The sequence below is a fragment of the Pagrus major genome, chromosome 20, assembly GCF_040436345.1.
Source record: "Pagrus major chromosome 20, Pma_NU_1.0".
NCBI classification, from domain to species: domain Eukaryota; kingdom Metazoa; phylum Chordata; class Actinopteri; order Spariformes; family Sparidae; genus Pagrus; species Pagrus major.
This window is the reverse complement of record NC_133234.1, coordinates 17,405,393-17,418,625: the sequence shown is the minus strand read 5'-3', so window position 1 is coordinate 17,418,625 and position 13,233 is coordinate 17,405,393. Positions and strand designations below refer to the sequence as shown.

At 44.0% G+C, this 13,233-nt stretch overlaps 2 protein-coding genes across 4 annotated transcripts in view; one reads left to right on the top strand and one right to left on the bottom strand.

Annotated features, from left to right (window-relative positions):
- The first annotated feature begins 55 nt into the window (after positions 1-55).
- Positions 56-2,549, top strand: LOC141015275 (dual specificity phosphatase 29-like). The gene is made up of 4 exons (XM_073489239.1): positions 56-237; positions 317-540; positions 1,111-1,306; positions 2,465-2,549. The coding sequence occupies exons 1-4, from the start codon at positions 56-58 to the stop codon at positions 2,547-2,549; spliced, it is 687 nt and encodes a 228-aa protein (XP_073345340.1).
- Positions 2,322-13,233, bottom strand: part of kat6b (K(lysine) acetyltransferase 6B) — a 26,301-nt gene continuing 15,389 nt past the window's right edge. For all 3 annotated transcript variants that reach the window (XM_073489236.1, XM_073489234.1, XM_073489235.1), the window contains 9 exons: positions 12,437-12,549; positions 12,172-12,313; positions 11,876-12,037; positions 10,680-10,773; positions 8,889-9,120; positions 8,464-8,623; positions 7,745-8,035; positions 6,583-6,877; positions 2,322-6,459 (listed from right to left, as the gene is read on the bottom strand). In XM_073489236.1, the coding sequence (XP_073345337.1) occupies positions 3,611-6,459; positions 6,583-6,877; positions 7,745-8,035; positions 8,464-8,623; positions 8,889-9,120; positions 10,680-10,773; positions 11,876-12,037; positions 12,172-12,313; positions 12,437-12,549 (4,338 nt within the window). In that variant the 3' untranslated portion in view covers positions 2,322-3,610. The remainder of the gene's footprint in view (positions 6,460-6,582; positions 6,878-7,744; positions 8,036-8,463; positions 8,624-8,888; positions 9,121-10,679; positions 10,774-11,875; positions 12,038-12,171; positions 12,314-12,436; positions 12,550-13,233) is intronic.

Sequence of the window (13,233 nt, the reverse complement as noted above, 5' to 3'; positions counted from 1 at the left end):
TTCTTTTCCCCCTTAAGCTAATAAATCATGTGTGAAGGGAAGCCACGGTGAGAAAATGGCTTCTCACAAGTCAAAGACTGGCACCAAGATAAATGTTACAAAGGCAGCAGAGGAATCCAGTCCAGTGGATGAATATGTCACACCTGGGGGCTATGAGCTGGAGAAAATCCTCAACCGTGGGAGTGTGGCTTATACTCATGTCAACGAGGTCTGGCCTAATGTCTACATCGGGGACGAGTAAGTAAAAAAGTATTAAATTACCAAACTGAATCAAATAATGGAGGATTAAAAATATATTCACACTGGTTTCTTGCAGGGAGACAGCAAAGGACAAGCGTAATCTGAAGAGGTTGGGGATTACGCACGTCTTCAACGCAGCAGAAGGGACATGGAACAACGTGGACACCGGAGCTGGTTACTACAGCGACATGGACATCGTCTACTATGGGGTGGTGGCAGAAGACGTCGCAACCTTTGACCTCAGCCAGTACTTCTTCTCTGCTGCCGAGTTTATCAAAGAAACACTGAGAAATCCTCAGAGTAAGACAACACAGAGTGAGACTCAAAAATCAACTATCTTTCTCTAGAATTGCTTATTACACCTTTAATGACTGGGCTTTGAGACTATTGTGTGGAAACATCCACCATCATCCGAGTAGGTAGGGTGAAAAAGGTCAAAATCATCAAAAATATTTTGTCTTGGCAACACTTTGAGAACCACAATTTGATTTGCCTCCATTGTATTGTGTGGGCGGCAATAAGTTTCGGTTGTAGGTGCCAGGTTTTTTAGATATATGCCCTTGGACTTCACCCACCATCCTTTTATCTTGGCATGAAAGCAATTCTCATTTGTGCAGCACAAATAAATGAAAAACTACATTTGAAAAACTTTTTTTTTTTTTTCATGAACAATGTCCTGGTTTCAAGAGATGTGGACAGTTTCTATAGAGACTGATGCCTTTGTTCTTTAAAGGAAAAGGTCACCCAACAATTAAAATCCAGTCATTATCTACTCACCCTCATGCCGAAGGAAAGTTTGGTGAAGTTTACCACTTTTTAATATGCATGTAAGGTAGCTTTTCCCTGACTTTGTGTTTCATGTACCTCCAGATAAACTGCTGGTGCACTGTGTGATGGGAAGGAGTCGGTCCGCCACGCTTTTCCTCGCCTACCTCATGATCTGTGAGAACATGACGGTGGTCGACGCCATCGAGCATGTGAAAAAACGCAGGCGGATCATCCCCAACTGGGGCTTCCTGAAACAGCTCAGAGAGCTGGACATGCACCTCCTGGAGAGCAGGGGAGAGCTTACAGAGCAGAGCTGATTGTAGGACACGTGGGGCAAGTTGAGCCTCAGGCCAAGCCTCAGGTCATTGAAGTTGAATGTCACGTAATTTGAGAAGTCCAAGAAAAGTCTGAAGTCATCAGGGTGAAATAAAAGCCTCTGGTCATTCAAGACAAGTGCAAGACACGTTAAATGTCATTCAGGACAAGTTGAAGTCAAGTACATCAGAGAAAATCTCCAAGTCAAGTCAAACCCTAAGAAACTGTATAGATGTTAGTCAAGCACCAGGTCTATCAGGACTACAGCAGGTCTCAAGCTAAGTCCAAGCCGAGTCTCAAGTAATGTTATGCCAAGTCCTAGTCAATTCAGTCCAATTTAGGTCTTTACATGACCCTAGGTAAGTCCAAGTCAAGCCATATCTAATCTCAGAGAAGTCAAAGCCAGGTCAAAAGAAATCGAGACAAGTCCAAGTTGATTTTCAAGTAATTTAACACAAGCTAAAGTTAAGGCTCAAGTCTTTCTAGGTGTGTAAATAAGTCAAGATGCAAGAATTTCAGGTCTGTGAATACTGTCCATGGAAACGACACTTTTTAACATTTCCCCTTTAAAGTTGTGTAAACCATGTTTTTGTTGTTGTTTTTTAATTGTTGTTAACGCAGAGGCCTTAAAATTAAATATTCAGTGTTGGTGACCATGCAAGGGCTGTCTGTTGTTGTGCCATTTATTTGTTTTTTCTTTTTCTTCTTCTTTTTAACTTTTCTGGGGTTTAACCAGGTAAAAACTTGAGATGAGAACATTTTGCTTTTATGTTTCATGTCCAGTTTGGAAGGGGGTGAAATCTCAAGTAAATCAAGTCTCAGAGCAGTCAAGTCCAAGTCAAGATTCCTTTTTTTTATTCCACTTCCTTTTATTTTTAAAATACTTTTCTGCAGAGAAAACAGCTGCCTGGATTACTACGAATTCAAACTCCATCATTGCAAACTCATTCGCCTCAAGCTAGTAAAATGCTTCAAATTAAAAGGAGAACAATCACGTACATGGTCAATCATAATTTATTCTTATGCTAAAATGTACAGCATTTTAAGTAACTGACAAAAGGAGAAAAGTCATAAATACAAGAATGTCATTCTGTCCGATTTTTGTGCACATAGCCAGGTATTTCCCCCCTGTTCTTACCAGCAACTCTGTACAGGTACAAAGGCTACAAAAGAGCAATATAAACAAAAACACAAGTACAAGTTGCGTTTTACATGCAATCCATTAGCTTAGTTTGGTCTATTCACAGGCTCTATTCTTCTACACTTCGGTAAAATATAAATCCAACATTTTATAAAGATAGAAAACAAATCTACAGATGGAATGAAAACGTAGCTTTAAAGGCATTATGTAAAATATCGACTTTGGACTAAATTTATATTTTCTTTATTGTTATTCATTGTTATAATCATTTAGTTCTTTTTAAATTCTGCCACACTTCTGGACATTTTGAAATGTTTTAGAATTTTTCAGGGTACAAACACTGAGATATGCTTTGTTATTTTGACAGAAATCAGTCTGCTTTATTAAACAGAAAGCTGCCTCAAGGAGATCTGTTACAAAAGACTTCAGAATTATACATACATAGCAATAAAACCTCTCAAACCGAACAGAAAACAGGACTAAGTTTACATTTTTTTACATTATTAGAATTAACAAAATATAGTTTCATCTTTCTCCCTGTGGAGGGAAACCTAATAAAGGCCAGATATCTTTAAAATGGCTTGCTATTAAGCACAACACTTGTACAGTACTACTCAATGCACTGTCACTAACAGAGACTGAAGCATGCTAGTTGTCACTTTACAAAATAAGTACAATAATTTAAATATACAAAGGCATGAGTATAGTACAAACTAATTGTCAGCACTGTTAGACAGGTACACTGAACAGGTTCAAACAGCCACTAACTCCACTTGTAGCAGGCACATTAAATGGCTTCATTTGAGGCTGCTACACGACTGCAAGACCACTGATGAAATCTCTACCTCTGAGCTCTGAACCCGCCCTGCTCTAAAGACACATCAGAGACACTAACACTAATTAAATAGATTTTCATCGTAATGATGTAAGGCTTCCCATTTGGAGAAACAAAAATACTTTTTAACATTAGCTTCAAAGTTTACTCATTGATGAAAATTTTTGCATTCTTTCCAAGTGCTGCTGCTGGTTTTTAAGTAATAAACAATAACAAAAAGACACCAAAAAGAGGAAAATAAAAAGGCCAGATCAGTGCATCTTTAAACAGCAAAATGCACGTGAGAAGAAACTGCTCAGTCCTGCGGACAGTTACCGCCTGATGAAAGGCCCCTTCAGGGACTGCTTGGACATGCCAGTGTTCATGTAACCATGGTGACCAGCTGGAGTGTACACCATGTTGCCATGTGGTGGAGCCTGCATGGGCTGCTGGGGGTATGGCTGTGTTCCCATCATTCCCATCTGCATAGAGTACTGGGGTGACTGGTTCATATAGGCATGGTTGCCATGGTAGCCACTGTTCATCATGGGCTGGCTCATGCTGTAGCCGTTCATGGCGTTGAGGGAGGGCATGTTCATGGAGTTGACATTGTAGGCTGGTGCCGGCATGATGTTCACGCTCATGTTCATGCGTGGCATGGCAGCCAGCGTCCTGGAAGGCGCCTGCATGGCCACAGTCTGTGGCGGCCGGGCGTACATCTGCTGCTGGTGGTGCGACAGCGGGGCCGACTTGGAGCGTGCGGAGATGTGACTCTTGGAGGCCATTTGGGGCTGGATCCGCTGCGAGGGCGGGATGCCCATGTTACGCTGTAGCATCATGGGTGGCGGGGAGCTGAGATTTGGGGGCGGGGTCATGGTGGCCTGCACCTGTGGGTTGGGGACTCGATGTGGCGTCTGGGATAAAGAGACCAGGCTGGAGTGCTGAGATGACAGCGATGGGGTGTTTGCATAAGATGTGATGGGGTGTGAGGCCGAGTGGTTGAAAGGCAGCGAGTGAGGATGGTCTATGAACGTGTTGGTGAACTGCTGCAGTTTGGCCAGACTGAGGCCGGATGACTGCGAGTAGTGCCCGCTGCCATACTCCCCCTGGTGGTTGATCCTCTCGTAGAGGGCGAAGTTTGGGTTGCCAGATTCAGGGATGTCTGCCAGCTGCATGGTGGTGGTGAAGTTGGTGGGGATGGCACACTGCGCCATGGACTGCTGCTGGCTGTGCTGACTGTGTTGATTGTGAAGGCTATGCTGAGCGTGCTGATTGTGCTGGCTGAGCTGATTGTGCTGCAGGTGGTGATTGTGGTGGTGACTATGCTGGTTGTGGGGATTGTGTTGACTGTGCTGGCTTAGCTGATTGTGTGGACCGTGCTGATTGTGTTGGCTGTGCTGATTGTGTGGGCCGTGCCTGCTGTGAGAGTTGTGTTGACTGTGTTGGCTGTGCTGGCTGCGCTGGCTGTGTTGACTGTGCTGGCTGTGCTGGCTGTTGCTGGGGGGCCTCTCCACCACCACACAGCCCTGTGGCGACTTGACGTTGCAGTGCGGCGGCGAGCTCAGGCTGTTCTGCTGAATCATCCCGCAGCTGCCGGGGTTGACGGCGGCCATTTGCTGGCTCACGGCACAGCTGCTCTGGGCCAGGCCACTAGGAGGGATGCTGCCATAGGAGCAGCTGTTCTGGGAGGGGCCTGCCCCACAGATGCTGCCCCCCATGGTCGAGTCGTAGCTGCTGGGGTTCTCGTAGTTCTCTGTGGTGCTCTCGATGCTGCCCAGATCACTGAAGCCGCTGTCCACAACCTGCTGTGAATGATCCGACACCGACGGTACGTCCATCATGGGGCTCGTCTCCATGTTGTGGAGCGAGGGCACTGAGATGGCACTGTGGTCAGGGCTGATCTGAGTGTAGCCACTCTCCAGGATGGATACAGCCGGGCTGTTAACAGAGCGTACCGACTGACTGGGATGGGATTGCGCCGAGGAAAGGGGGCTGCTGTGGTCTGACTGGGGGCAGTCATCCAGCGAGGTGAGCTGGGGGCTCTGGGCCACGTGGGTGTATGTCTGCAGGCTCCTGCAGGGCTCCTGGGTCTCCACACAGTCCTGGAAAACATTCTCCCGCTCAGTCTCCTGCGTCAAGGACTGAACAGCTTGGGCTGTCTCTGAGTCAATCTCTGTGCAGACTGGAGGGTCCTCCCTCAGCACGGGACTGAGCGCTGGCCTCTCTGCAGGCTGAGGAGGTGGGTGATCCGGACAAGGACTGGGCGCACTCTCTTCCTCTGACTCAGAGTCTGCAGGGTTATCAGAGTCTACAGCTGCTACTGAAGCCACTGCTACTGCTTCAGGTGGTGGTGTTGCTACTGTCGTTTCTGTCACTGCCTCCTGGATGCTTTCTGCAGCAGTAGCTGGTTCCTCTTCACTGCACGGTACTGTAGAAACCTGCTGACTCAATTCAGAGTCATTGTCTTCTTTTGGATCTAAAAAAGGTTCGGTGCATTCGGGTATTTCTTTCGCACTCTCTTCCAACTCTGCTTTGCTGTTCTCAGGTTCTGCTGGCTTGCTGTGACTGTCATCTTCATCATCTGCATCCTGATCCTCGATTTGAGTTCTCTGCCCATCCTCCTCCTCATCCTCCTCATTGTCATTCTCTAGCGATACAGCACCCACTGTGCTGTGTTCCACATCTTTGGCTGGGGAGTCCTGTCCGTGTTCACTCTCTTGGTCTTGCTGATCATCTTCAGGTGGTTCTGGGGAGTCATCTCTGTCCTCAGGCGTGGGGGACATGGCGCTGGGAGAGGCAGCAGGTGAGCACACCGGTGAAGCCACGGGAGATCCTTCAGGGGAGCTCGACTTCTGAGAGCCAATGTCAGCAAGACTTGGGGGCTCAGAAAAGGACCTCTCTAGAGTTATGTCTGGACTAGTGGAGCCTCTGTCTGCTTTGCTGCCCTCGTCTGCACTGACAATATCCTGGTCAGGTTCCTCTTTTGCTTCTTCAGTCTGAATGTGGTGCTGCTCTGCCTCCATTGGGGTTTCAGGGGGTGTGTAGAGGTTGAGCTTGAAGCCCATCTTCCGCTCATTCTTTAGTCTCCATTTAGGAGGGCCACGTTTCACTCCTTTGGGCCAGCCTTTCTTCCGTTTCACTGGACGGGGTCTGCTGGGTCTCTTAGAGAGGACGTCAGCTCCTTCAGAAAATAAATAAAAACACTTTACTTCTTTGCCAGAGGGAGAGAACAAACTGCTCCAACATAAATTCATGAGAAATGATGTAATACAGAGTATTTTTACAACCATCAAGATGCAAATACCTTCATTCCAGTGTTCAAGATTGTCTTTCTGTGCATTTTTCTCCAGCCTCGGGCGACCTCTCCGGCGTTTCATTGGTGTAATCGGTGTCTTGTCCTCCTGTTCCTCCTCCTCCTCTTCTTCTTCCTCCATCTCGCCCACTCTGCAGGTGCGCTCCAACAGGGGCATAGGTCGCTCATCCTCTGAGTTTTCGAACGGCTCATTCAGCACCTCAGTTGTCTCAGAGATGGTTTCTGTTGTAACACTGCTGTTTATTCTCTTCCTTTTACGCCCTCTCTTCTTGAGCACAATGGTTCTCTGAAACACAAATAAAAGAGGAACCAGTGAAAAACAGAATAAAACCTCCATCAGAGCAGAGTAGTTTTGTAAAAACTGAAAACTAGGGCACTAGGTGGATGACCTCTATGTGGATATAGCAGGAATTCATTCAGGCTTTTGTGCTAAATGTAAAATGTTAAAACCACACTGTGAGACTAAATGTTTGAGCAATGCAGCCTGGTGTGGAAAACCACAAATGAGACAGGCAGAGTAAGCAGAAACCACAGTCTATATTTTACATTCTCCAGTTGTTTCCCACCGGCTGCCTCTGACTGAACCGCTCGCCTTTCCGAAATCCTTCACAAGAAGAATGTGAAATCAATACTGTAACTAATGCACTAAATAAACTCGAACAGCCAGTGTCGTTCTGTTCTGGTTCTCACACTATTTTTGTTGAAAAGGTCTCCCTGACATCATGCACCCGGCTGTAATATTATCTCCAGCACAAGGGGGCAGTGCCATATAGACAGAACAGATGTGAAAAGCACAGAGGAGGGTAGTAAATTAACCATGACCACTGACAATAGTACAAGGTTTAGCCTGCACAGTCTCGACACCAGCAGTGAAAACACAATCTATTATCTACAGCTGCAGGCACACAGGGAGGCTCCAGATGACAGGAGGAAGCCACTGAACCCTCCACTGAATTCATGAATATTTATCAAACCTTTCCATCTCACCAGAGTACACAACATGGCCCCTAATGAAGGAAAACACCTAATGATATACATTTAATTCCACTTTGTCCTCGAATAAAACTCAAGATAATCAATGAGATAATCCCGCTGGGGGACTTGTGGTGATGCAAAAGGAGCATGATTCACAACAACAAACAATAAAAGTCACCTTTCTCTTGGCTGCGAGCATTGCATGGGCTTTTGTCAGGATGGGTGGTGAGCCATCAGAGCCATCAGAATCATCCTCATCATCGTCGTCGTCGTCATCGGCCTCGTCATCGCTCACTTCCTGCGACTGCTGGATGCGCCTGGTCCAGGACAGCGTGGGGCGGCGTTCATAGGTCCTGTAGGGAACCTTGCAGTGGACCTTCGTGAGAGGTTGCCTGCTGCTGTGAGTCATCATGTAGCCCTCCCTCTCCTCCTTCTCCCAGCAACTGGCCTGCTCCTTCAGCCGCTCAGCCTGGTAATTAAACAGACAAGACGCATTATCTCTGGGAAAGGCGCACGCACGGCTCCAACATCTGAGCAATGAGGCTAATGGGAAAACAAGAGATTGGAATTAGCATCATGACAAATGAATCACTGTAGGTTCCTCCTGATAATAAGAACAGCGTCCTGATTGGATGCCTGCCCGTCATGGAGGAAACATTTCCGTTAAGTAACCGTGGAAAGATTGCATTTCATGGAATATTCAGCACTATCAATTATGTAGTGAGCTGATTTAGGGCAATTTTGCACAACATTAGATGCCTGCTGACAGTGAGAATGCGTTTCCCTTTAATGGCCTCTCTTTGAACTCTCCAGCTAATCAAACAAACATCCAATAACAGCATTGTTGGCAAGTGTAAACAAATAACTAGTTTGCCCTAAATGAGCGAGGGAACATACATCCATCTCTGCCTCCCTCTCCTCCTCAGACAGGACGGCGTTGAGAGTTGTGGAAGGCGTCCAGCGCAGGGCGTCGGGGTCCACCTCATTCCGGCGTGGGTTAGCCCTCAGGCTGTCCATGTGCCTCTGGATCAATCGCTCTCGTCTGATCAACACGATCCTAGGTCACAATGAGAAAAGCCAGGCACAGAAGTGTGAAGCGCTAAGAGACAGAAGGTGATGTGTGGTTAAATACGAGCACAAAGACGAGCTCTTTGGGATAGCAGGTGCTCCATGTCCTTGGGGGTGCTTAACCTGACTTACTTCTGTCAATATTCAGCAGCATTAATGGATATGCTGTTAAAAATATCCGCTGGCCTGGATAAGTCAGACGGCATACAGAAGCGGCGGCACAGGCTGAAGGAGACTGCGGCTCGGAAACTGACCTGCCATCCTGTCTGTCAATCATGCCGAGCTGCTGGAGAGTAGCGGCGATGTCATGTGGACACATCCCAGTGGCCCTGCTTATTCCTTTAACACTGATGTGTTTATCTGGGTGCTTATAAAGGTACTCCAGTATGACACTTTTCCAATATGCCAGGTAGGATAAGCGACCCAGATCTGACAGCGGTTTCTCCGGGGAGCCGGCTTGTCCTTCTTGCCTGGTGAGAAGGTAACCTAAAAAGACAAGATTCAAACAAAAACAAAATGCTTTAGTCAAGCTGGAGGCTGCTGCTGCTGCGTTTATTTCAGATTGCAATTGAGTCCCTACACCCCCTCCCTTATGGATTTCATATTCATGTAAGGATGTGACACCGAACCCTGGTTGGGATTTCACCTTCAAATAGTATAAAGGGAGGCGAGGCAATCAGTTTTTCTCTCCTTCAACCTCTGTCAGAAGCTATGATACATGCTGGCAAGGGCAACAAAGGAGGTTGAACGAGGGGAGTAAAGAGGAAACAAAGCGACAGAGCGAAACAGAGAAGCAGCTGGATGTCATTGCTCACAAGAGACTACACTTAGGAGCGATAACGAACAGGAGAAAAAAAAACCTAATACTAATATGTATCTGTGTGTAATTAGTTTTATAGCAGCCCTGTCAAGGGTCATCCATTATGAGCGGCATGAAATTAATTAATGCCTTTTAATGTGCACCCACTACCGAGAACCAAACAAGCAAATCTAATCACCAAACAGTGAACACATAATATTCCAGTAATCATGACAATATTCATTACTAAAGCTAAGAAGAGCAGCCTGTGATAACAAACACTTAGCGATGAATATTCAAATAAATTAATTGAAAAAAGTCATATTTCATTCCGTGCCATTTTACAAGTATATTATCATTAATAAGCCGATACAAAAGAGCTACTCAGCGTCCTTTGAATTATGATTTGAAAGAGATCATTTTTCACACAGGCACCCACTAATGCTCTGCTCTCAGAGCTACCTGAGACAAAGTGTTCCTCTAATACAATCCAATATAACAGAAAATCTTAATCTAAACAACTTCCAGCTCCAAAGCTACATTTTCCAATAAAGCCTTCAAAGAGCTCAGAACTCAGCTGTGTTCAATCTCCCTTAATCCCTGTCTTTGTTATCAGCACACTCTCAATATCACAGATCCTCTTGCATCTCTGTGTCTCAATGGCTCCCAAAGTGAACAGGAAATCAAATGCTCCATTACCGCCCGCCCACCCTGCGCTCGCTCCCCTTTTCCTTCTCTTCATCACACACAAACTCGGCATAGAGACAACTCCCGAAAACAATAAAACGCCTATAATGACAAAAAAAAAACCCTGCCTGCCTAAACACAGAAATCCACTCAAGGCAGCAACTGTTTTCATAAGTGGACCGCAAGGCTTTAAATATTGTATGTGATGCATTTACTGGTCTAAAACATAAAAGCAGTATCTACACCTCATCACGAGTGAAGAAGAGAAATGGGGTATTTTTCCATGAAAAAGCTCTTGAAGCGATGCTTGGGTGAAACACTATTGGCTGTCAAATAGTGTATGCAGCCAGAATGTAATGTTTCTCGCTCCTAATCTTGGTGATTGCCTAAGCACTGTACATGAATGCTCTTGATTAGGCTACTTCAAAGCCTTAACCAAATAACAGCACCTTGCCACAAGCTACAAATTCACCCCTTAATCTGAAAGTGTTTGTAAAGACCAATGAATAATAAAAAAAAAACTCAGTTCAGTGGTCTAAAAACGCATTAAGGAACTTACTGAAATCAATAAGGAACCTTCCAAATCCTTGCCTTTGGTACTGAGGCATGATCATTATGCAGGAGACATTGTACTTCTGCTGGCAAAGCTTTTCCTGAGGGAAGGAGAAACAGATCAAGTATGTCAGAGCTCTGCTGAAGCTGGCAATTTACTGCACCTGCCATTGTCCTTGTCTAAAGCTGTGCACGTGCACACGCACGCCACACACACGCAGGGTGATGAGCTTTCACTGGAAAGTTTCACTATGTTCTGAATCATGGCCACAATAAATGTTAATCATCTTTTATGGTTAATCTGGCAATTATTTCTTAGTTACTTGATTGTTTCTTATTAAATTTCATAATAATCAATAGCTGTGTTTCCATTATGTCCATGTGCATTTTGAAGTATGGCATTAGAAGAGGTTGATTAAAACGGCACGATTCGCAAAACTTCCACCATTTTGCAAAGATGTTTACATGTTCGCTTGAGTTAATTTTTTTTCTTTTTCAAAAAAGATTATATGCTTAATAGGATATGGAAAACACTTTTCCCGAATAAGTTCTGACATAGCGAACATTTATCTAACATAACAGATCAACTGTTTTTGCTTTGAGAGAAAGAGAAGATGAAGAAGTAGAAGAAGAAGAAGAAGAAGAAGAAGAAACCAACCAACTGATTAGTATTCTTCTTCTTCTTCTCTTTGAGGTTTTTATGGCAGTTAGAAAACAACTGGTTTTGTTTCTGGTTCACAACCTCTTCTTCTTTTATTACATAAACAGAGAATAATTTGATAGATTATTTGGCCAAAACTACAATTTGCATAGCCTAGTTTATTCACTCCAAACCAGATGATGAAAACGCACTTAATTCCCCCCGCCTTTTTTTTTTTTTTACGCAAAATTTTTAAAAGTATGCTTCGAATTTGCATGAGAATTAGATGGAAACACAGCTAATGGTAACAGCCTATGAGGATAATGAATTTACAATGATTGAAAACAGACAAAAACAAACAATCCATACACTCCAGAAGCTTAACCAACAAATATTTTGCATTTTATCTTGACTAATCAATTAATCGACCTCACTGTGGTAGTAAAATCCACGTTACAAAAATGGACATATAACAGTTAAGTCTTACTGTATCAGTATCACTATTCATAAATGATGTGCGGTATATTCCTTCATTTCCCATATAATCACTCTGTAATTCTTACCTTGGAGAAATAGCCCACAAGATGACAGCCTTTTTCATCATTCTTTGTAAGTATGTAGAAGAGGAAAGGCTCCACATCATAATACAAGGTCTTGTGATCCAGGAAAAGCTTGGCTAACAGGCAGAGGTTTTGGCAGAATAGTTTGCTGACATTTCCATCAACCTAAACACGGAATAAAAAGAGCAAGAGGACACTGTTCAAACAGCTCCCATTTTTCCCTCCTCCTCCCAGAACCCATTCAGTGGAATCTCATGCAGCATACAGTTATTGCTTTATTGCTGTAAAGGGAAGCTGACCTCAAATACGGAAAGGTCGTCCTTTCTGTAGATTTCATTGGCTGGCGGGTGGAACCAGCCACACTTCTTTGTGTGTCTCTGGAGAATGTTTTTGCTTCTCATGTACTTCAGACAGAACTCGCACAGATAAAGCTTTTGTAATCTGACGGAGACAAAAGGGACAGCTGTGGTTTGTACTCCAGCGACATTGAAACAAACAGTCACATAAAATGCAATTTTAATAACACAGAAACTGGCATTATTTGCAACGTGAAAGCAGCATTACCTCGAATATTCAGGCGGGTAAGGCGACGAGTACCAGGTTTGGATCTCATACTTCCCAAATTCAATGACGGCAGGGCATCGCACGGAGTCTGTGTTCATCAGAGATCCAGTTCTCTGTGAAAAGATCAAATGGAAACAAATGGATAAATGTGTTATCCCAGATAATTCACCCTTACCATGCCTCTAATTACCAGTCCATAATGGCTCATATTACAATTGTGGTCCACAGATCTCATGTCTAAACAAAAGCTAGATGAAATTTGACCAAAATCTGTCACTATAAAGACCTTAAATTCTGAAATGACATATAATCTTTAAGTCCCTTCTAATATCTGAGTTAGCATCGGATCTAATAGCTTTCAGAATAGCAATACATTAAAAAAACTGCATGAACAAGAGTTTAAATTTGTCTCAAAGTGCATTGAAACCGTAAGAGTACATATCGTAAATCAAGGTAATGCTGAGATAATTCATTATGTCCTTGTCATCCACCTCTATCCTAAATAAATAAAGTTAGATTAAGACTACAAACTTGCGGGTCTGATTGAGAAAGTTCTGTTGGAGGAACACAACACAATATTTTGTGACTGCAAAAAAGGGACAATTTCTGTAACTTCTGTGCTTAAATTTTGTAATATTGTCAAGAGATTGCCAATGAGAAAATTAAATATTTGAAACAGAAGTTGACAGATATTTTGTTACATTATACCTTTATGTAAATGTATGGCAAACAATGTATATCTCTTTAAAATACCTTTAGCTGCTAGCATAAAAAGTGATCACATGGATTTGGCTGCA

Excerpts from the sequence above, each read along its gene's own strand:
- LOC141015275 (XM_073489239.1), top strand. The coding sequence starts at position 56 with ATGGCTTCTCACAAGTCAAAGACTGGCACCAAGATAAATGTTACAAAG. Across the intron at positions 238-316 it reads AATGTCTACATCGGGGACGA|GGAGACAGCAAAGGACAAGC; the intron begins GTAAGTAAAAAA and ends GGTTTCTTGCAG. Across the intron at positions 1,307-2,464 it reads CTCCTGGAGAGCAGGGGAGA|CAACTCTGTACAGGTACAAA; the intron begins GCTTACAGAGCA and ends TGTTCTTACCAG.